Genomic DNA, 21421 nt, shown 5'->3' with positions numbered 1-21421 from the left:
AAAACTTTATTGCTGTAGTTCAGGTTTTCATTTTGACAACGTCACTAGATCGCAAGGATGATACACAAAGCTCTATCAGTTTCGTTTCCCAGAATATAATTTTATCTAAGCGTGCCCGCGGTTCATAAATGCTGCATCCAGAGTCATAGCGTTGTTACTTAATGTAGGGTGTTAGCCGATCAGCAAACGTATTGCTCTTTACGGAATACCAGGCTAGCCCGTACGTTTCCGTGAGTGACCATGTTAGTGTTGCCATCCGGCGATGCAGAATTAAGCCATAGAAGGCAAAAAGCCATTACAGCAGTCACCGAACTAACGCTAGTTAGGTGCTGGTGTAAGGCGTCGACAGTGGAACTTTATATTCGTTAAAATTCAGTCCACTTCTTGGTTTGTTCTGAGAAAACATCACGTAACGAAATCATTTCTAACGTATTGTCGCTGGACAACGCATCACAAGAGGTGGCTACCAGATTTAGGACTGTCGTCCAAGGCTCTGGTAACTCGGATTCTGTAAACGGTAATACGTTTACGTGAGAGCTAGCCCTCGCTGTGCTGTTTCTACACAATATTTGCCTCACAGCCGACGCCAAACAAGTAAATTATTTATATGGCCCAGCGTTCTCAGACATAAATTTAAAGGGTTGTGAACGAGCATCGCTCGTAAATGATGTGCTTGCGCGATTACCAAAATGTACTAAAAATAAATAGATTGAATATATGTGTGCTCTATTTTGCCGCACTAAGTGTCGAATGTCTGTATAGACAAACAATACGTTGTAAATCAATACACTACTAGACTACCCCATAGTGGGGTAGTCTAGAAAATGAACCGAAGCAGTTACTAGGCTGGAAGGGTTTCGAATGACGTCAACCCTCTTTCAAGCAGCTGCATAAGCTTTGCAACAGCTGCAATCTAATCTTACGGACCGCGCCGAGCCTGTTTCCGTTGTTTGCTCGCAGCCCTTATCATCCATCATGTTGGCTCATCACTTTGAAGCTTGTTTTTGTGGTTTTTCTTGCGAAAACGAGTGCTTAGTTGTACGCTGAATGCCTGAATTCTAGTAAGCTATACTGCTATACCTGCAATTGTTAGCGGTTCGTCGGGATCGTTTTTTTGCTTACAACGACGGACAAGACAGAACCCTTGGCTGGTAGAGGTACAAAGCTTCGCTTTAATAGAAATCCGAATTGTTTGCTAAGTGAAAGCACTTCGAGGCCTTAATTTTAGACAAACTAGCGCGTATGAAGGGCGATGGAAACGTTTGTTGTTCGTTATGTTGATGCGACGGACTCCCATTATCATCGACGCGCTAAGCCAAGACGTAACGTACGGATATCTGTCGCAGACGGAATAATCCTCCTGTTCTCCACACATGCTTTAATGCGATGCTGGAGGCTAACATCTCCAGCATCACATTAAAGCACATTTCTCTCTCTCTCTCTCTCTCTCTCGTGCAGGACAATGTACAGGGCAAACGAGAAAAAAAATGCATCAAGTCTTCAATGAGTGTACGGTTCATAAAATTACTAACGCTAATTATACAACGTACCGAAAATGCGGTGCAATACCCTATTTTATAGATGACGTGTTTCAGTTCATGCTGACTCTTGACATAACTGTCGTGTGCACTGGTTCTTCTCAAAGGCATTCGACACGCAAAAGCAAGAGGCACGACGTTTCGCATTGTGATGACGTCTATTCGCTGAACCAAAGCCGTAATATGCCCGCACAAGCGCTTGCATTCAACTTTCCTTCACATCACCTCTCCGTTACACATCACCCCCCCCCCCCTATTTGCACTAAATATAAACAAGGTGGCTCTTTATGTTCACCGGGCACATCGCAGGCGTCTCCTTCAACTTCGTAATGTATGGAAACACTTAGAGTTCAGTAATTATTTGCAATCAAATTGATAATGCCACCAGTGTAAACTTGCTCCACCACATCAACCTACGTTATGGGAAATGGGATCCATGTTAATAGCCTATACTTACACGAAATTTGACCATAGCGACACCTACAGGTTCCATAGGACACCTGCAAACATTCAAGATTGCGTGTATATTGCTTTTGAGCAATCGCCTTTTCTTTTTCCAACTGTAACGTATCCGTATGCAGTGAACTTGGCATGCACATCTGCGATAGTGTTTCCCTCCATTTTCATTACATTTATTCTCCGGGATAATAATAATTCTCGAAGTACAGCACACTTATAGCTTTGCCTACACATTACCCATAACCTGCTATCTATTTGCACGAAATGTAGACAAGGTGGATGTTCAGTACACCGAAGGCACCGCGGGTGCCTTCGTGCTATAGAGACCTTCTTCCCCCAACTTCGTGCTCGGCTGATGACGAATAAACTTTATTGTACGAAGAGTGCTGTGGTTAATCTTGGGTGGAGCCCTCTTGTAGAGCCCCACTGGCCGCAGGCGGCTCGCCGGGCCTGGTTCCAGGGTCGCCAGATGGCTTCCCAGTGCCAGCTCGGAAAGCCGTGCCTCCTTAGACCACGTTGTGAGTGTCTGTGATGAGCTCACCAGCCTGGATACTGCCAGGGCTGGCACTCCGTACACTGGTAAGTAATGTGTGTCAGTGCGGTTGTGTGGTCGTTGCACCAGGGGCATACCCTGGTTGTGTATACCTCTGTAAACATTGCGTGCAATCTCGATATGTGGGGGTAAGTGTTGGTTTGAAGGCGGCGCCAGTCCCTGGCTTGTTGGCTGCTTAACTTAGGATGTGGAGGAGCGCACTGCCGTCTGCATGGTCAGGCGTTGGTCCTCTAAAATCTGCCTGCTCGTGATGGGTTCTTCATGATTATCTCTGAAGGTCCTCGAAGAGGGTTCTGCGGCTCGGCCAGAAAGTCCGCGAGCTACGCAGTCGGCCTCCTCGTTGCCTTCCAGGCCTGTGTGCCCTGGCCGCCAGACGACCCCATGGTGCTCAGTCAGCGTGGGGCCCAGGATGTCGGTGAAGAGTGGTATATAACCACTGAGCCACCTGGTTGTTCGAACAATGCAGGTTACTTTATTTCCTGGGGTAAAGTGCATATAAAAAAGAAGAAAAACTACGCGTGAATACTGCTTTGGCATACTAGGGCGTTTCATCGGCACATGCTCCTTCATTCTCAGGAGAATACATTGTAATTATGTAATCAATTTATATAATAACAATACTTCAACTGGAATATTTTTTCTCACTTTAAACAACGCTTCCTTTGATGTGACTTCAAGAAGGATTCCTCATCTAAACAGGGTGCTGTAGAAAGCGTCGTACGCTATACGTTTGTCAGCAACGTTTTAGTATACATTATAAATCACAGTGTCAGTCAGTCAGTCCGTCAGTCGGTCAGTCAGGCAACAAATGTTATCAAATTCTTCATCGTTGTGGTGAGACTTTGGTGCTTTATTTGCTCCGCAGACATGTTAGTATTTGTATAGGGCGATACGATGACTATAAAACTTCAGAACTGTTATATCACTCACTAAAGAAGTGTATTCTTCTACTTATGACACACATAGACAGGGTATATTTTTAAATAAGACTGCATGTTTGGAAGTCTTATAAAATGCAATAAAATTGTAGAAACCTTATTATACAGGAGAGGCTAGAGTACCAGCACTAGAGAGAATGAGTATGAAAGTAGACCAGATGGGCAATCATTTTTATTATTATTATTATTATTATTATTATTAGTAGTAGTAGTAGTAGTAGTAGTAGTAGTAGTAGTAGTATGCGCAAATACATTCCTCAGTATAGCCCTAAACACTCTAAATATCCCCACTGGTTCTTACCTGAAGTTATTACTGCCCTAAAGTAAAAGAACGCGCTCACTGTAAATCCAAAAGTCCTGTGCTTAATAAGTGGAGAGAAGAATGCCGATTTTTTCGAACTCTCTGCAAACGCCTCTATAAGCAGGATCATGACTCATATATTGCATTCTTGGAGAAGAGTGCCTCCGACCAGCCGGCGAAATTTTGGAAGTATATCCGCAAGCGCTCTAGTAAATGCGGAGAGTGTTTTCGCCTGCTTGACTCTAGAGGATTAGAAGTCCAAGCAGGTGGAATGTTTTGCTGCCCATTTCTCTTCCTTATATAAACCTCCAGGTTTCAACACTGGTATCAGTCAGTAGTACAGAACGGCTCCGACATCTAGTCCTGTGTTTGATGAAAAGCTGATCAGAGAACGCCTTAAGCGCTTGAAGCCTTCCCTATCCTGCGGACCTCATGGCATCCCCTCCACAATTTTAAAAGCTTACGGCAGTGTGTTTGCTCCAGTATTGACATCTACATTTAGTAACTCTCTGAATACTTCCACTTTCCCACGCATGTGGAAAACTGCCTGTGTTTTTTTTTTTCTGTATTTAAGTCTGGCTCTAAAACAAGTGTCTCAAATTATCGCCCGATTTCTCTTCTCTGTGCTACGTCTAAGGTTCTTGAGCTTGCTCTTCACAACATATATTCTCTTTTACTGTGAAGAACGCATTGATCCCGAATCAGCATGGATGCCTCACCGGTAGCTCCACTCTCACAAATCTCACAAGTTTCATGGCACAGATCTCTTCGCCGGTACTCTAAAGTGGGCAAGTTGATACCATTTATTGTGACCTCAGCAAAGCTTTTGATGTGGTAAGCCACTCACTACTTCTGATCAAGCTTACACACTTTGGTGTTGAATCGTCAATGGTAAATCTCTTGTGGAGTTATCGTATTGATAGGTCATGTTACGTTAACATCAATAGCCAAACGTCTTCTTCTTACGTGGCAACAAGCGGCATCCTTCAGGGATCAGTATTGGGACCACTTCTTTTTTTTTATTTTTAATAATGACGTTCTTTCCGCCATTCGACATTCTTCATTCCTTCTGTATGCCGATGAGATAAATAGTTTTAAGGCAATTCACACTGTTGAGGACTGTCGCATCCTGCAGTTTGACCTGCTTTTTTTTTTCTAAATGTTGCACAGGTAATAAGCCTAACCTTGAATGCTGTTAAGACCAAAGTCATGATTTTCACCCGGGAAACAGCAAGCATTTCTTTTTCCTATTGGGTAGATTATGCACCATTGTGTAGGGTCCGTGAGATAAATGACCTCGTAGTACTTTTTGATACAACCTTACACTTTTCAGCTCACCCTAAACACGTTGCAATGCGGGGTATGCGCACTCTTGGCTCTGTTTGCAGACTATCGAGAAAATTCAATTCTCTTGCATCGTTCCGCAAGTTGTACACAACAATCTGTCTTCTTCAACTCGAATAAGCGTCGGTCCTCTGGAACGGCATCTCTTGATCCAACAGTGACATTATAGATCGGGTCCAGAAATAGTTTCTAAGCATTTATCATCACCGCTTTACTAACACGGATACTGGACCTTTCTCTAGCACTGTCGGGTTATTGTCATTCTCCTTACTTCACTGCCGACGTAATCGTGCTGACCTTCTGTTTCTTTTCAAACTCCTTCACGGTATCCTCGTGTGCCCCGAACTCCTCAGTTGTATCATGTTTCGTATTCCGTGCAAGATCACCAAAAAACACAGACCTTTCCATGTTGATGCCTGTCACCACCAACACTTAACCGTCCACAGAATAGTCTTTATAACGCCCACTTTCATGACTATATTTTTCACAACTCGCTGTCAATATTCTGTTCTAAGCTTTGCGCGGTGGTCTCTTAGTTTCACATATTGTTCAAATTCCCTTCTCCCTCTTTTTCTTATGTATGAATTTTGCGCCTTGTTGTATGTACACTTTCCTTTTCCAGATTGTTATTTTTTATTCATTGTTTTGTTTTATTTTTACTGTTATTCCCCTGCTGTATTTCTTATTTTATGAATACGTGCGCCAGCACTTAGACCTCGTGGTTGCTCCTGGGTACGATAATTAAATTATTATTATTATTATTATTATTATTATTATTATTATTATTATTATTATTATTATTATTATTATTATTATTATTATTATTATTATTATTATTATTGTAGCGATAGCAATAACAATGGCAGCAAATGTTCGCCATCGCCGTAACCGTATCCGTGATGTTCCGTTTAAAGTTCAAGTACGAAAAGATCCTATCGACGCCGGCGCGTGGACTGCTGCAGGTGCGAGGGAAATAGTGCGAGGCTGAGCCGAAAGCTATGGTGGCTTGGTGGGCACCAACTTCTCAGCACGCAAGGTTGGAAGCAACGAGTGGTTGGTGAGCGAGCGATAACGTTATCAAGCACGCCGCATCAGGGATGGGGGGGGGGGGGGGGGGGGGGGGGAGCGGGTAAGCGCGTGTCCTCCCCCAGCCCAACCACTACTGCTCATGGCGCAGCTCAGCGCATACGCGGTCTGCGCACCCTATCCAGGAGGTAGTCTGCGGCGGAGAGCTTAGATGGCTGGTGGCTTTCACGTGTGCTCTCTACCCCAGCGCCTAGTATAGGAGTTCGAGTAACCTCAAGTTTCTGGGACGCCTCGAAGCAAGAGGTAGCCCAAAGCGTTCGCGCCCGGTGCCACCGTTCTCCATCACGCCAGCGTTGGCAGCGAGCGTTCGTTGTCATCGAGTGAGATATGTTCATGTTTGACGTTGCGCGCATGACGCAATGCGTTCTAAGTTATTTAGTAAGTGAATGTTTACTGCAATTTATATGACCTATAAGACTAATATACTAATAATGTCTAATACTTTGCTATCGCCAATAATGCTTCGCATTTCGGACAATACTGTCGATAATTTAGAAACATGCATGCAACAACTAATTTAAGTGTTCGAACTTAAAAGAAAAAATAAAACAACCTTTAGACAACAAAAATCATTTATATTGCTCCAAACGCAAGAAGGAAGGAAGTAGGTTACAAGACTAAGTGCACACTAACAACCAAGTTTATTGTCCAGATTGCCAGACAACTTGGTTATTGGTGTGCGCTCCGTCTTGCCGCCTTTTTCCTTCTTTCCTGGATCTTGCGCGCTAAAGAGGATTTTTTATCGTCTAAAGAAGGTCTCACCTCAACAACTAGCCCAAGCAGCCACCCTTTTGATATAAAATCAAATTCTTAGCGGCCAAAATATTCCATACTCCTTTACACGCGAGGCACTAAACAACCTCGTACATTTCTCTTTTTCAAAAATACTGCTACATGTTTTATCAGACATGTGCAATGGCTTAATCGCAAGCAAGATGTCAAGCACCTTAGCTCCTCTGTCGCGCCAGTGTTGTCATGCAGCGAATAGTTAATTTTAACATCTATTTCATAGGAGCAGAAGCGTCGAGTCATAGGGCAGCGGGTTATAGCTGGACAAATAATCAGTGCACTCATGAGCTCGGCATGTGTCCCGATGCTTTTCACACGTGGTCACTGAACGTCGAGTGTTGTGGCACCTTGCCTAACGCCGGACTTCTTCAGCCACTCAAACAGAGCGAACAATGCATACTTTCATCGCTCTGTTTCGCATATTAAACACACATCTACATTCCATAGAGAGTCGAGCAGGGCGGCGCTTTAGAAATAATTGTATCTTTCGTCGAATTTTCCCAGTTCCATCAAATCGTCCATGTCCTAAGTGATATCAGGGGTAAAAGTCGCCGTTCACACTTCACGTCAGACGATCAGCTGGGTTCACAGATAGCTGGCGAAGGCGGACAGTGATAGTTTCCGCGAAAAGTAAAGCGCGTCGCACACCACAGGTCTCCGCTTAATAAAAACCAAGCTTAAAGACGTCGTACAGTATTTTAACGCCTCTCTCACGATGCAACTGCTACAAAACTGAGGACGTACGCTTCACGTACAAAACGCACAGGTTACCCGTTCATCTGGATGTTCCTGGCATCCCGAGAATATGTACACAGGAATTTTTCGCAGTTTTCAAGGCATTGGCCACTACAACATTAGCCGCAAAATCATCAGGTGCGCTCCTCCACACATCTCGTCTAACCAAGATCGCGGACCACAGAAAGAATAGTATATTCCGCATCAGTGTGTGGACTGACGCCACCACTCTTGTTGCAGCCGGATGCTCACGCCTGCAGCCGTATTTCAGAGGGACATTAAAGGAAAATATTATGTACAGATATATCGATAGATTATTCGTCTATAATTTTATCATCGTTTTCTGCTTTCCAGTATACAACTTTGTTGCGTAGATAATCGCCACCCGCTGCGGTAGCTGACCTCAAGGTGGCGGGTTCTATTCTGGGCATGGCGGCCAGATTCCGATGCGGGTGGAATGCAAAAACGTTCATGTGCCTTGCAGTGAGTGCCAGGTAAAGAATCTTAGGGAGTCAAGATTCCGGAGTCCCCGACCAGGACATGCCTCATACTGAGGTGGTGGTTTTGACATGTTAAACTCCACAATTTGTTTTAATACATAGAAAACTGCTTTCAAAGGTTCCTTCCTGCTCCTAAATTTGAACCGCCCGCGTGGTAACGGACGAGTTGACGTAATCTCCACGTTACCTTCGTTTGTGCCACACTCTAAAAATCAGCCATTGCTAACGTCACAGGAGAGATACGATTGTCCAGAACACGTGGCGCAACTCCTATTTGCAATTTTCGTCATTTTTTATCACTTATAATAGCGCGGTTCTCCCTACGAAGAACGAATTGGTTATTACAGAAGCCCAGCGTACCCATCCAACTTCATTTGTTATTTTCTTTCAGTATCACTTTAGGAACGTGCATCTTAGCTTAAACGTTGCTAGTAGTGAGGGATCAGCTTTTATGGTTACGACAAATTAGGTGAGTGCCCCCCACAAGCCTTATTGCAGAACTTTCGTTATCACCACTTTTTACACTTTGAAGGACCATGACACCAATTTTTCAACTTGAATCACGCACTGCATGTTGAAGCGTAGGTGTCACGCAACAAGCTGGCAAAATTTGAGCCCATTCGGTGTGGTAGAAAGTTAGAATTAGAATTTTTTTATATCCCAGTTGAACCCTGCAGTATTTTGCAACGCTAAAGGTGATAAAATACAATTGCACCGTTGCCAACGACTCCCTCAGTGTAACGAAGCCAGTCTCGAGCGCCATGCTTTTCTGTACTGCAAGCGCCAGAAGCGATTCCATGAGCCGGAAGTACGTCATGATCGTCATGCGTTGTCAGCGATCAGCTTGAGACAGTTCACGTGAGGCAGTTTCTGGAGGCGTTCTTTGGTTTATGCCGCTTTCATTGGGCGAGTGAAAAAAAGTGCGGGTAAAAATGAACAGTCCAGGCTTTGCGGTGCCATTGGGTCTCGAAGTGGGCGGTAAAAGACGACTGGTGAGCTCTCGGACTGTTTCAGGACAGGCTACCCAGTGATGGCCCCGAACTCACCGACGTCACACAAAGCATCCCAAAATGGCAGTCGCTGTTGGTGTGTTTCCTAAAATAATTCCTAGAGAAAACTCTGGCACTATGATCGTTCAGTCAGCATGGTAATGATGTTTAGTTAGTACGTGGATTTATCTCATCTTCGTGCTTGTGGCTTAAGATGTCCTTGTGGCTTCACTTATTATGCTTCATCTGCCTTCATTTTCCTAGATTTCAAAGCACTCGATACTTTTGTTTTTAATGCAGAATGCAGTGAAGCTCTGCGAACACGCGCAATCGCTGCTAATTGCAGTGGTTCCACTTGTGCATGCGTCCGTGGCGTAATGGTTTCAAATTCGGCCTTTTGTGCCACAGGTTGTGTGTTCGAATTCTGGTGGCGGTCAATTTTAATACTGTTTCTTGAATTATTTATAACGCAGTGCTTTCTTGAAAATTAGCAGTTCGTGATGTCACGAAGCCGCTTTTAAAGCCAGAAGGACAAAGTTTAGTCAAATCCATGTGCTAACCATAATTCGCTTGCTAGCTGAACCACCCTGCTTGCAGCTGCCGTATACGCTAGCGCCGCAGTTGCCTTTAGTGTTTGTGTGAAACGCTATGATGGGAGGGCCTTGGAGCCACCGATATCAAATGGGAATTTTCAGTCAAAATATGCACCAATAGCACAGTTTTTTTTCTATGGGTAATCCTATCGGCCGCTTTTTTCTCAGACTGCGAATTCTCATCTGTGAATAGTTCAATGACCGCGTCTTGTCCCCTTCTAATGCGTGTTCTTAACCTTCTGCACTAAGTGGCATACATTTAGGTAGGCAGACAAAATGGTCAATGGGTCTTTATATACGCAGTAAAGAATGACATCAGTGATATAGTTGCTCTCGATCATAGATTGCAGCCGAAGTCCCCTACGAATAGGAAATAGGATCAAGCAGCCTGATCGCTTCTCTCGGCAGGCTCCTCTGCCTCCTCTTCCGGTGGTTCTTCCGCCTCCGTCTCGGCTGGTTCTGCGGCATCCTCCTCTGCAGGTTCTTCCGCATCCTCCTGTGCTGGCTCTTCCGCACCTCCCTCTGCTGGTTCTGCCGCATCCTCCTCTGCAGGTTCTTCCGCATCCTCCTGTGCTGGTTCTTCCGCACCTTCCTCTGCTGGTTCAGCGGCCCCTCCTTCTGGTGACTCATCCGCATCATCCTCTGGCGCTGGTGGTGGCGGTGGCGGTGGCGGCTCCTGCGTTGTTGCCTTACCTAGGCCGTCTTTAAGTTTATTGGCATCCAGAGCAATCACACCGGTAAGTGGATTTGCACTGCCCACCACTTTGTTTTTTCCACTGCCGTTGGTCAGGACCACTGCAAGTTTGAACGAAAAGAGATCAAAACAAGAGGGATTCCCGCGGTTCTCTGCATAGATGCAGAAATGTCATTGCATTTCTTGCCGCGCTCTTTCATGCACGTAATAGGGGGGGAAAGAAGACCACAATCACAAAACGAAGCACAATGCATGAGGAAATGCCAGTGAGGCCTTTTCAAAGGAAAAATAAGAGATACAGCTTGCAAGGGGAGCATTATGAAAAACCAAGACTACTTCTGCTCTATAGTAACTGACTGATCTGACTTCAAATCGGGCCTGAAGGAGCACTACCTTTGCGCGATAGCAATAGAATACCAAGCACGGGTTTTATGGACGTGGTGATGAACGTACCACTTTCTTAGGTAACATACACTAGATTCAAGGCACTTCGCCTGAACTCATTGTTTGCAGCGCCATATCCTGACGCGTAATCAAGGAGTGCAAGAGGCATGCCTGAATATCTTAGGAAATATCTACAAAGATTCCACAGCTACCTTGGTTCTCGACAGAAAAAGTAGAAAGTAACCTTTCAAGAAAGGGGTCACGAGAGCGCACGCAATCTCTCCAATGCTATTCACTGCATGCTTATAAGAAGTATTCAAGCTATTAGACTGGGAATGCTTAGGAGTGAGTATCAATCCTGAATCTTTCAGCAACCTTCGGTTTACAGGTGACGTCGTCCTATTCGGCAACACTGGGGACGAATTGCAACAAATGATTGAGGACCTTAACCAAGAAGGTGTAAAAGTGGGGCAAAAGATAAACATGCGGAAGACAAAGATAATGTTGAATGGCCTGGCAAGGAGACAAGAATTCAGGATTGCCAGTCAGCCTCTACAGTTTGTAGAGGAGTATGTTTACGTACGTCAATTACTCACAGGGGATCCTGACCATGAGAAGGAAATTTACAGAAGAATAAAATTAGGTTGCAGTGCATACGGCAGCCATTGCCAAATCCTAACTGGGAGCGTACCACTGTCGTTGAAAAGAAAAGTATACAATCATTGCATTCTACCGATGCTAACACATGGGGCAGAAACGCGGCGGTTAACAAAGAAGCTCGAGAACAAGTTAAGGACCGCACAAAGAGTGATGGAACCAAAAATCTTAGGATCAACGTTAAGAGACAGGAAGAGAGCGTTGTGGATCAGAGAACAAACGGGGATAGCTGATATTCTAGTTGACATTAAGCGGAAGAAATGGAGCTGGGCAGGCCATGTAATGCGTAGGATGGATAACCAGTGGTCCATTAAGGGTTACAGAATGGATACCAAGAGAAGGGAAGCGCAGTCGAGGACGGCAGAAAACCAGGTGGAATGATGAAGTTAGGAAATTTGCAGGCGCAAGTTGGAATACGCGAGCGCAAGACAGGGGTAGTCGGAGATCACAGGGAGAGGCCTTCGTCCTGCAGTGGACATAAATATAGGCTGATGATGATGATGATGATGATTTATCTCTTTAGCCCCCGGCTCTCTCCTACACTTCCTTTTTTTCGCGCTTTTAATGCGAAGCATTTCTTGGCGAACATTTTCCACTTTGACAGTATCTATCTATCTATCTATCTATCTATCTATCTATCTATCTATCTATCTATCTATCTACCTACCTATCTATCTATCTATCTATCTATCTATCTAGCCACCTACGTCTTGGTGCTCTCATGGTCGTATCGTTAACTTGGTATTTAACAAAATTGGCATACCATATGACAAGAATGTATGACGAACCTAAATGATAAGTCTATCATGAATATCATGACATGTGTGTCATGTAGGTCATGAAACAGCTGCCTACGTCTTGGTGCTCTCATGGTCGTTTCGTTAACTTAGTTGGTAGGTACCAGAATTGGCACAGTATGACAACAGTGTATGACGAACATAAATGATAGGTCATGACATGACATACGTGTCATGTAGGTCATAAAACAGCCGCCTAAAATGACAATGACTAAGCAAAAAAACATTTAACGCACGAAGACCACTCAAATGGATTCTGACGTAGGTACCAAGTGAAAGAAACACTAAAGGATGATACTAGAAACTATATAGTCATGAGCATGACTCAGCAAAAATGACAATGACTCAGCGAAAAAATATTAACATTGAAAAACCACTCAAATGGGTTCTGACGTGGGTACTCAGTGAAGGAAACACTAAAAGATCATGCTAAAAGTCATAGTCATGAGCACGACTCAGCGAAAATGACAATGACTAAGCGAAAAAAGATTAACACCCAAAAACCACTCAAATGGGTTCTGACGTGGGTACTAAGTGAAGGAAACACTAAAGGGTGATGCTAGAAGTCATAGTCATGAGCATGACTAGACAGATACTGTCAAAGTAGCAAATGTTCGCCAAGAAATGATTTGCAGTTAAATTCTCGAAAGTGTGCTACTCCAGGTTCTGCTGCGCATATTCACCACTTGCGGATCTGCCTAGGAGCGAGGGCCACTCGATAGAGTGTATTAAGAGTGTCATAGTGTAAGCTCAGCAAAAAAAAAAGAAAGAACTCAATTGAAAGGTGTACACATATCCGCCCATTGCCAAGTATGCGGAATCTCTGAACTTTACGAAAGGTATTTTTCGTCATTATTTTTAAGTCACCGGGGAAATCGTGGATGCCCTAATTTATTGCACGTTACTGTATGTGTGCGCCATCACTCTCGCGGCCTCACATTCCGATTCGAAATACATAATCACCGACTCGCGAGAGGCCTGTCGGAACGTCGAACAAGGCTGGACCCACTTTCTAGCCTATCATATCTACAGAAATTGCATACGGGATACGGACCCCGCACACCGTGTTTATCAGGGGTTAGCAGGAAACGAGGCAGCAGACGCAGCCGCCCGCACGCTCTCTCACCGGGCTGTTTTCTCCTCCCCACTCGATCAGGAACCCGATTTTAATCCGGCCTACACCTTTAAAGATATTACAATATACTATCAAGACAGTCGCCGCCTTTACCCCCGCCCATGTAAAAGCCTTAGGAAGGAGGATGAGCGGCTCTTTCTCCGCCTTCTAACCAATACTTTGCTGTGCCAGGCAGTTCTAAAACATTTTGACCCCTGCTTTAGTGGCAACTGCCCACACTGTGGTGTGGTGTCTTCGGGCACATATCACATGGTGGACGCCTGCCCCTCCAACCCGGCCATCCCTCCCATCCCCAACCCAACCCGGGAGGACTGGGAGGCGACCCTGCTCGGCTGCCACGACTTACAGGCCCAACAAGCCTTAGTTGGGTGCGCCCGGGCGGTGGCTACCGCCGCTGGGGTCCCAAACTAGGGACCTCCACCCAGTATTTGTCAGGACCAGTCCCTTGCGGGCTGGTCCAAGCATACCTCCTGTCTTTCCATAGCCAAATAAATGTTTTCACCACCACCACCGTATGTGTATAAGCTTCAACACTCCTACGGTGATCAACGAGCTTGCTTATCCTGATTCATACTTACCCATGAGGAAGAAAGTTGAATCACGTAGAATGCGCAGACGCGTGCAAAGGCACGCTCACAGCTTTCATATATACCGTGTATGTATATATGAAAGCTTTCTTCTGTGGTTAAGCTTGCGTTGTTAGTAGCGATTTCATGGTCACTTTTCCTTGTGATTGCGTGCACTTTTGCGCACCCCAAATTCGAAATCATAAAACTCGACCAGTATTTTTACAAGTGCTGCTTCGGCACGTCAAAATTCACAAGTCAATCAATCAATCAATCAGTGAAGCATTCAAGCACTGTTGGAAAATACATATCACGTGCATGTTTACGGAATATGCTTCGTTTTTACGAACCACATTGTGCTAAATTCGAGGAAGCAAAGAGCTCTTACTCGCGCCCATTTGAAAAGCTTAGTAACATAACAAAATCGTCATTTGTTTTCGGTACCATTTCGCTTCATCTGGCGATGAGCAGAAGCAGCAAGCCAAATTTCGTATGAACGATCTACAGAACCATAAAAACGTACAATATTTCTCCCATTGCGCACTTAATGCCGTAAAGTTGTTGACATAATGCTCTGGCTTTGGTGCTAGGCCGCTAAGCAGCGGAAGACAGTTGGTAGCAGACAGAAATCAAGAGCAAGAAAAATGCCTGAATTTCAACAATTCTAGTGCGCAATATCGCATGAAATTTTCTCTTCAGCAAAGGTATCCCAATCGGGCTACGGTGGAAATTTGAACATTTGAGACGTTAATGTACTGTTGATCGTAATGCGTATGAGTATCTACGTTGTTAGTTCCGCTTATAACAACTCTTCGTAATTTTGTTCAAAAATGAATATCAAAAGTGAAGTAAATTTTGCAGCTGGTGGTACTTCTGAAACTGTTGCTGTCACTGAAAGCGGCCACTTGGAGCAACAGATGGTAATACATGAATACAATATGAGGAAAATAATCCTTGCAAGTAACGGCCATAGCACAGCACTTTGGACCTCTATAGATTGGTTAATGAGAGTCAAGCAGATTTCTTTCGCTTCAGCACTGCTGCAATGGCCTTTCTTTTTTCAATTTCCTAAAAAATATATCAGACCCCGATACAGCATCCGTAATTTTTGGTCATCACACTAAACCCCACACAAGTCATTAGTTGCTGATTTTCTAATGATTATATTTTTATTTCCTGCGCAGTATTGAAGCTATCTCGGGTAAGCAGAGCACCGGGATATTTCTACGCATACCTGGAGGAGGGTTCTGGGCGACATTACCGCCCATGGGTGTGACGACACCACCCAGTTGCAGTCCCACGTTGTTCATGCCCATGGATCCCCCTGCCTTAGTATTTCCAGCGGTTCCCATGCCCGCTGAAGGTATGCCGATAGAAGGCTTTGGCATGAATGGCACTAGTGGTGGCACCACAACCACGGCGCCTGCGTGCAAACAAAAGAAAACAGTCCGCTTTTTTGCTTTTTTTATTATTAGGCAGAAACGTGTAAACATTTTTTAAGAATATTGCAGATGTTTGGCTGGCCATGCATCACTTACGATACGAATACAGATGACGAGGGTGATACGTGAAATGACCCATTTATGTATCGTATTTAGATGGTTCACACGCACGCAACATACACATGTAACAGGGCAACCAGAGTGCCGGTAACCGGAGTGTAGATTACTGGAGCTAAATAAGGAGCACATTTCTTTTTAGTGAAGCATCATCAACGCAACATCAACGTTCAAGTACGTGTTGCAGCTGAAAGGAGCTGCTTCGTAAGTTGAAAATCACATTTTAGAATATCTGCTGAGGACGCTTAGCGTATGCAAACTCGTTAAACGCGATTTAGGTTACCCCACGCATTACGAGGAACGACCTCGTCGATTCCTCGGTTGTTAAGACTCAAGAGCACCTAAAGCGAAATCCAGTCATGTTTGCTTCGGTCTGGGTTCGCCTAACAAAGTGTGCACACGGAATGACGAGCATGCGCACTTGGCATAGTCGGGTGTCCAGAACTTTTCAAGGGAAGCTTGTTATAAGGCACAGATTTCGGTGGTGTCCGTGTACGCAAAAACTATCAGCATCAGCATTGGCTCTAGCGTCCTCTTCTTCCGCAGCTGGCTGCGTTGTCGCTCATCATTCCGCATCGGATATTCCGTCACCCGTCTACTTCTTTTTAGTGGTATTCCGCGCAGTATAGCTAACGTAACATCGCCAAATACTATTGCAAGGCAGCGCAGTTAAAGCTAATAACGCCTGGTGTTTTCTCGCCCGTGGAGGCTACTAATTCCTAGCGGGAACAGAAAGCAACTTGCTTCACTGATTTATACTTTACCAGCTCATTTATTATTTGTTTACTTATTTATTTACTTTAGTTATCTAGATGTTCTATATATTGGCAACGAATATGACTTCCTCAAAGCTTTGCAGTGTATAGGTGTTTTTCCAGAGAGCGAGATGGGCGCCACCCCGCAGAAGAGTTGACTTTGGCAGGTTCTAGAGAGACAAGCTACACGTAACAGGTACAAGAGGTTTCAATACACGATGGGCACAGGCCAAGAAGCAAGTGATCACAGCGTCGCGAGAACAGATATAGCGACATCGCCACAATTTAACATTGAGATCGAGTCCCATGTGTAAGGGATATGTGATAATATTGAAGGCAGGGACACTAAATAGAAAACTTCATTAGTACATCACATCAGAAAAAAGTGTGTCTGACAAAAATAGACCACTGGGCGAGTTGTCATTCATTATATTCGGGACGAAACCAAGCACAGGCAAACAGCATGGACGACACCAGCGCACATGGCTCTTAACAATAGATTGTGATTGATTGATTGATTGATTGATTGATTGATTGATTGATTGATTTGAATTGACCTTGTCATATCAACACGAGGTTCATAGGAGACGCAGTGGTGTACGACTGGATATTCATTTCCACCTCTCGGTGATATTTAACGTGCAGCTGAATCTTAACACCCTCAGTGAGTGCTTTTTCAGCAACCATTGCAATGCCTCTGCCCAGCCGTGCAAAAAAGTGTGCCTCGTTGGTGTATCTCCGAAATTCTGCAGTAGGTGTATCTAGCCACTGAGTCACCACTGCGGGATAAAAAAGAAATTCATTAGTACATTACTATACATGCTGCAAGTACTGGTAGTTTTACAATTGGCATATGTCACAAATAATATGTGCCCAAAATTTCATAACTCATCATTTTTGTGTTTTTCATTCTTAGATATAGGCTGGCTATGCATCCCTTCAAAGCTATCACCGGGATCCCCTACTAAACACTTGAAACAATAAGAAAATAACCGGGCCAGTATTCACAAAAAGTTGTGGCGTTAGTTTAGTTCGTGAGAGCACAATAAGACAAAAGTGACAGCGAGCATATTAGCGAAGGTGGTCGAACAATCGGTAATCGTGATTAGGAACAAAAAGTATTGCGAATTTTGCCTCTAATTAGTAGGCTGAGGAACACAACCAGTAATCGAGGACATTGTGCAATATTAGGATCTTTCGCTTTACTGAGTGAGTGACCACGCTCGCAATGCGAGTGAACACACTACGGCCATTTGTTGTTTATGCGTAGTCAACCACTTGACGGCATAAATGAAATCAGTTGAAGCTAACTAGGAACATTCTATTAAGCGTTAAAGTACCAAACGACACTTAAGAAATGAACCGGCTCATATATTCCTCTCTTACAAAACCGAAACATCTGCTCAATATGGCTGCCTGAATCCTTCAGTGAGATACTTATTGGGGAAAAAAGAAGAACACTACTGCAATAGAAATACAAAATCAAGAAGGGGGCTGGGAGATGGAGTAGCACATTGCGGTACACAAGTTACAAACAGAGATAAGGTGCCTCAAGAAAGGCTGGCCAACATTTAGATAGGAGGACCTATCTTCATCAAAGGTCAAGATAAGCCCTCCTATTTTAACCAGCCTTTCCATGGCACCTTATCCCTATTTATAACTTTCATACCATACTGCCATAGAAGTTTGACAAAACAACACGAAAATAATGAATCAACAAGTTGGAGTTTGTTTTTATCAACCATGTTGGCTGGTATTTCATTTATACCGCAAGCTGTACTGTTTTAATCCGAATGAAATATAACCGTTTCCTCTCACCCATCGTTGTATGAGCTTGAACAAACAAAAGTGACATTAGGAGCAGTCCACGCGACGTGATCATCGTCACACATTTCATGCGGCCACTCTGAAAAGAATAGAACAAAATCTGCCGTCAGTTGGATAAGATTTATCCGGTGCGTCTATGCAAATCTGACAATTTCTAAATAAGAAGTCGGGCAGCACCCATTGTAGTGAAGTTTGGAAGGGCGGGAAGGCAATTAGATAATAAATAATGACAGGCTAATAATAATGCTAATAATAATAGCAATGAAAGTCCTAATTACTAGAAAGCGAAGTACAGTTGAGATACTAAAACGAAATACTTAGGAACATGAAGAGAAGAAAATGACATTGCCAAAAAAAGCCTTCGATTGTGTTCAGGAAAGTGGCGCTAAAGATAGTTTTGGCATAAGTTCGGCAGTATAAAGAGGAAAGAATAATACTGAAAAAAGACGATCGAAGTGACAGCAGAATTGCCAACTGTGCAAGCTCTCGTCATCTTCCATTGTCCGTCGTCGTACGACGGGCAATGGACGATGATGAGAGCTTGGCACTATACAAAAATGGTAAATTGAAAAATGGCACTATACAAAGGCGGCATGCACAAGCTTGCTTAACCTCCCTGCCTTTCTGCTTTCTTCTGACTCTGTCATGAAAAAGCTATGTAGACGTTGCGTCATAGCGACGCGATTGATGATCTCTTTCGTTCGAATCAGGGTCTAGTTTAACTGCACGAATTCGGTTTCATTTCTTAGTCCCTTTTCTGTATAAAATGTTCTTTAAACTTTACATGGCATTTTTTCGGGCTGCAAATTTTGGCCGCCTTTTTAGGTACTCAAAACGTTCTTCCATTTCGTAATAACTGTCTCTTAACTTTCATTTACTTTCTTTCAAATCATTTCACCACCGATCTACCTTTGTCCCTTTATATAACCTCTCTATATGGCTTTCATAGATTATGAAAAGGCATTTGATTCAGTAGAGATACCAGCAGTCATAGAGGCATTGCGTAATCAAGGAGTACAGCAGGCATACGTGAATATCTTAGCAAACATCTACAAGGATTCCACAGCTACCTTGATTCTCCACAAGAAAAGTAGAAAGTTACCTATCAAGAAAGGGGTCAGGCAAGGAGACACAATCTCCCCAATTCTATTCACTGCATGCTTAGAATAAGTATTCAAGCTCTTAGACTGGGAAGGCTTAGGAGTGAGGATCAACGGCGAATATCTCAGCAACCTTCGGTTTGCAGATGACATTGTCCTATTCAGCAACAATGGAGACGAATTACAGCAAATGATTGAGGACCTTAATCGAGAAAGTGTAAGAATTGGGTTGAAGATGAATATGCAGAAGACAGATAATTTTCAATAGCCTGGCAAGGGAACAAGAATTCAGGATCGCCAGTCAGCCTCTCGAGTCTGTAAAGGAGTACGTTTACCTAGGTCGATTACTCACAGGGGACCCTGATCACGAGAAAGAAATTTACAGAAGAATAAAATTGGGTTGGAGTGCATACGGCAGGCATTGCCAAATCCTGACTAGGAGCTTGCCACTGTCGCTGAAAAGAAAAGTGTACAATCATTGCATTCTACCGGTGCTATAACATATGGGGCAGAAACTTGGAGGTTAACAAAGAAGCTCGAGAACAAGGACCGCACAAAGAGCGATGGAACGAAAAATCTTAGGACTAAAGTGTGGGTCAGAGAACAAACGGGGATAGCCGATATTGTAGTTGACATTAAGCGCAAGAAATGGAGCTGGGCAGGCCATGTAATGCGTAGGATGGATAACCGGTGGACCATTAGGGTTACAGAATGGATACCAAGAGAAGGGAAGTGCAGTCGAGGACGGCAGAAAACCAGGTGGGATGATGAAGTTAGGAAATTTGCAGGCGCAAGTTGGAATACGCTAGCGCAAGACTGGGGTAATTGGAGATCGCAGGGAGAGGCCTTCTTCCTGCAGTGGACATAAAATATAGGCTGATGATGATGATGATACCACGGGGCGGCAAACCCATCCCTTCCAACCGAAATGTAATGCCTGAGAGATGTATAGCTTAAAATCAACAATAAACGATGAGCAGTGGAAGGCACTGTACTTCATGAAGACAATTAGCGCTGTATCAAAAAAATATATATTTTTGTGCCCGCAGTTTTTTGGTAAGCGAACAAGTTCAACAAAGAGAAAAAATAGAAAGAGGGGAAATTAGGGGAACTTGGAGGAGAAGAGTACACAGGGAGGGAACGGACGTATGCAAAATAAGAACGCTGCATTTCCTAAAATCGACAAACCTCAGCGATGGTCTCTAACTTCTATGTTATCCGACGCCGACGGGTAAAAGTTGCATATTGAGGAACCTATCCACGTGAATGTGAACGATTAGCTACATTTGCTTGTACGGGTCTGCCCGTTTCACGAGCTATATATCTGGAGCGACCTGTCTATTTGGCCGTGAAGAGAACCGCGACTGCGCGCTATTTTCTTTCACAAGACGGTGCTGCAGTTTCTTACAGATGACGTAATATTTCTTCAGTATACGGGTACAGACACGCACAGTTAAGTTTATGCAAGGTACCCGTGACTATTCAAATAAGCAAATGCAAAAAAAATTACATGACCAGTGCTTCGAAGACTAACAATTTAACGGCATTGCATGAAGCCTTACAGAAATCTTAGGGCACTTTGTTTTTTATATCTAAAACGGACTAATTCATTTTACCTTTAGCGGCTCCATCTGAAAGATAAATGAGTAGGAAACAACGCCAGCTCAGAATCGGCACTTCTAAAACCAGCTTATAGTTGCAGGGAATCTCTAAACGGGCTTTATAAAGAACACAGCGTCAACTCATTCCATCATCACCAGGTGCGCTTAGGATACCCAGATCCACTGGTCGCTGTGATGCAACACTACAAAAAACATCTGTGGTGATGAGTCCCTGTGTGCCAGCTCTCAGAATGAGCAGGCGCCACAAAGACGATAAAATATTTTCCCCACAGTGCTTCAGGCCAGACCACATACTAAGCCGCTCATGTTTCGTCCTTAACATAAAAAATGCCACAACGATGATGGCAAAAAAACAAAAACATAGAAAGCTTTCTGGCGCTGTGAATGCCACGTTCAGCGCGTCGACAGTCAAAACTTTATGGCTAGTTAAGATACTCATTTTCATTAGGTTAAGTGATCTGAAAGGTGATCACCGAAGTACATTCATATTTTTTCGGAGG

The 21421-nt window shown here is 43.9% G+C and overlaps 1 protein-coding gene across 1 annotated transcript; it reads right to left on the bottom strand.

The window, feature by feature from the left end:
• Positions 1-10061: 10061 nt before the first annotated feature.
• LOC119444473 (opioid growth factor receptor-like) lies at positions 10062-20988 on the bottom strand. Its single transcript, XM_049665001.1, has 4 exons — positions 20916-20988; positions 18191-18278; positions 15293-15481; positions 10062-10620 (listed from the first exon to the last, which is right to left on the bottom strand). The coding sequence occupies exons 1-4, from the start codon at positions 20928-20930 to the stop codon at positions 10205-10207; spliced, it is 708 nt and encodes a 235-aa protein (XP_049520958.1). The 5' UTR covers positions 20931-20988; the 3' UTR covers positions 10062-10204.
• Positions 20989-21421: the final 433 nt, after the last annotated feature.

The sequence above is a fragment of the Dermacentor silvarum genome, chromosome 3, assembly GCF_013339745.2.
Source record: "Dermacentor silvarum isolate Dsil-2018 chromosome 3, BIME_Dsil_1.4, whole genome shotgun sequence".
NCBI lineage: Eukaryota > Metazoa > Arthropoda > Arachnida > Ixodida > Ixodidae > Dermacentor > Dermacentor silvarum.
The sequence above is the reverse complement of the archived record's forward strand: the minus strand, read 5'-3'. Positions and strand labels throughout refer to the sequence as shown.

Bases quoted from the DNA above. Each gene is read 5' to 3' on its own strand.
- LOC119444473 (XM_049665001.1), bottom strand. The intron at 15,482-18,190 runs GTGAGAGGAAAC...GTTTGCACGCAG, and splicing joins TCAAGCTCATACAACGATGG to GCGCCGTGGTTGTGGTGCCA. The intron at 10,621-15,292 runs GTATGCGTAGAA...TCAAACTTGCAG, and splicing joins CGCCCAGAACCCTCCTCCAG to TGGTCCTGACCAACGGCAGT.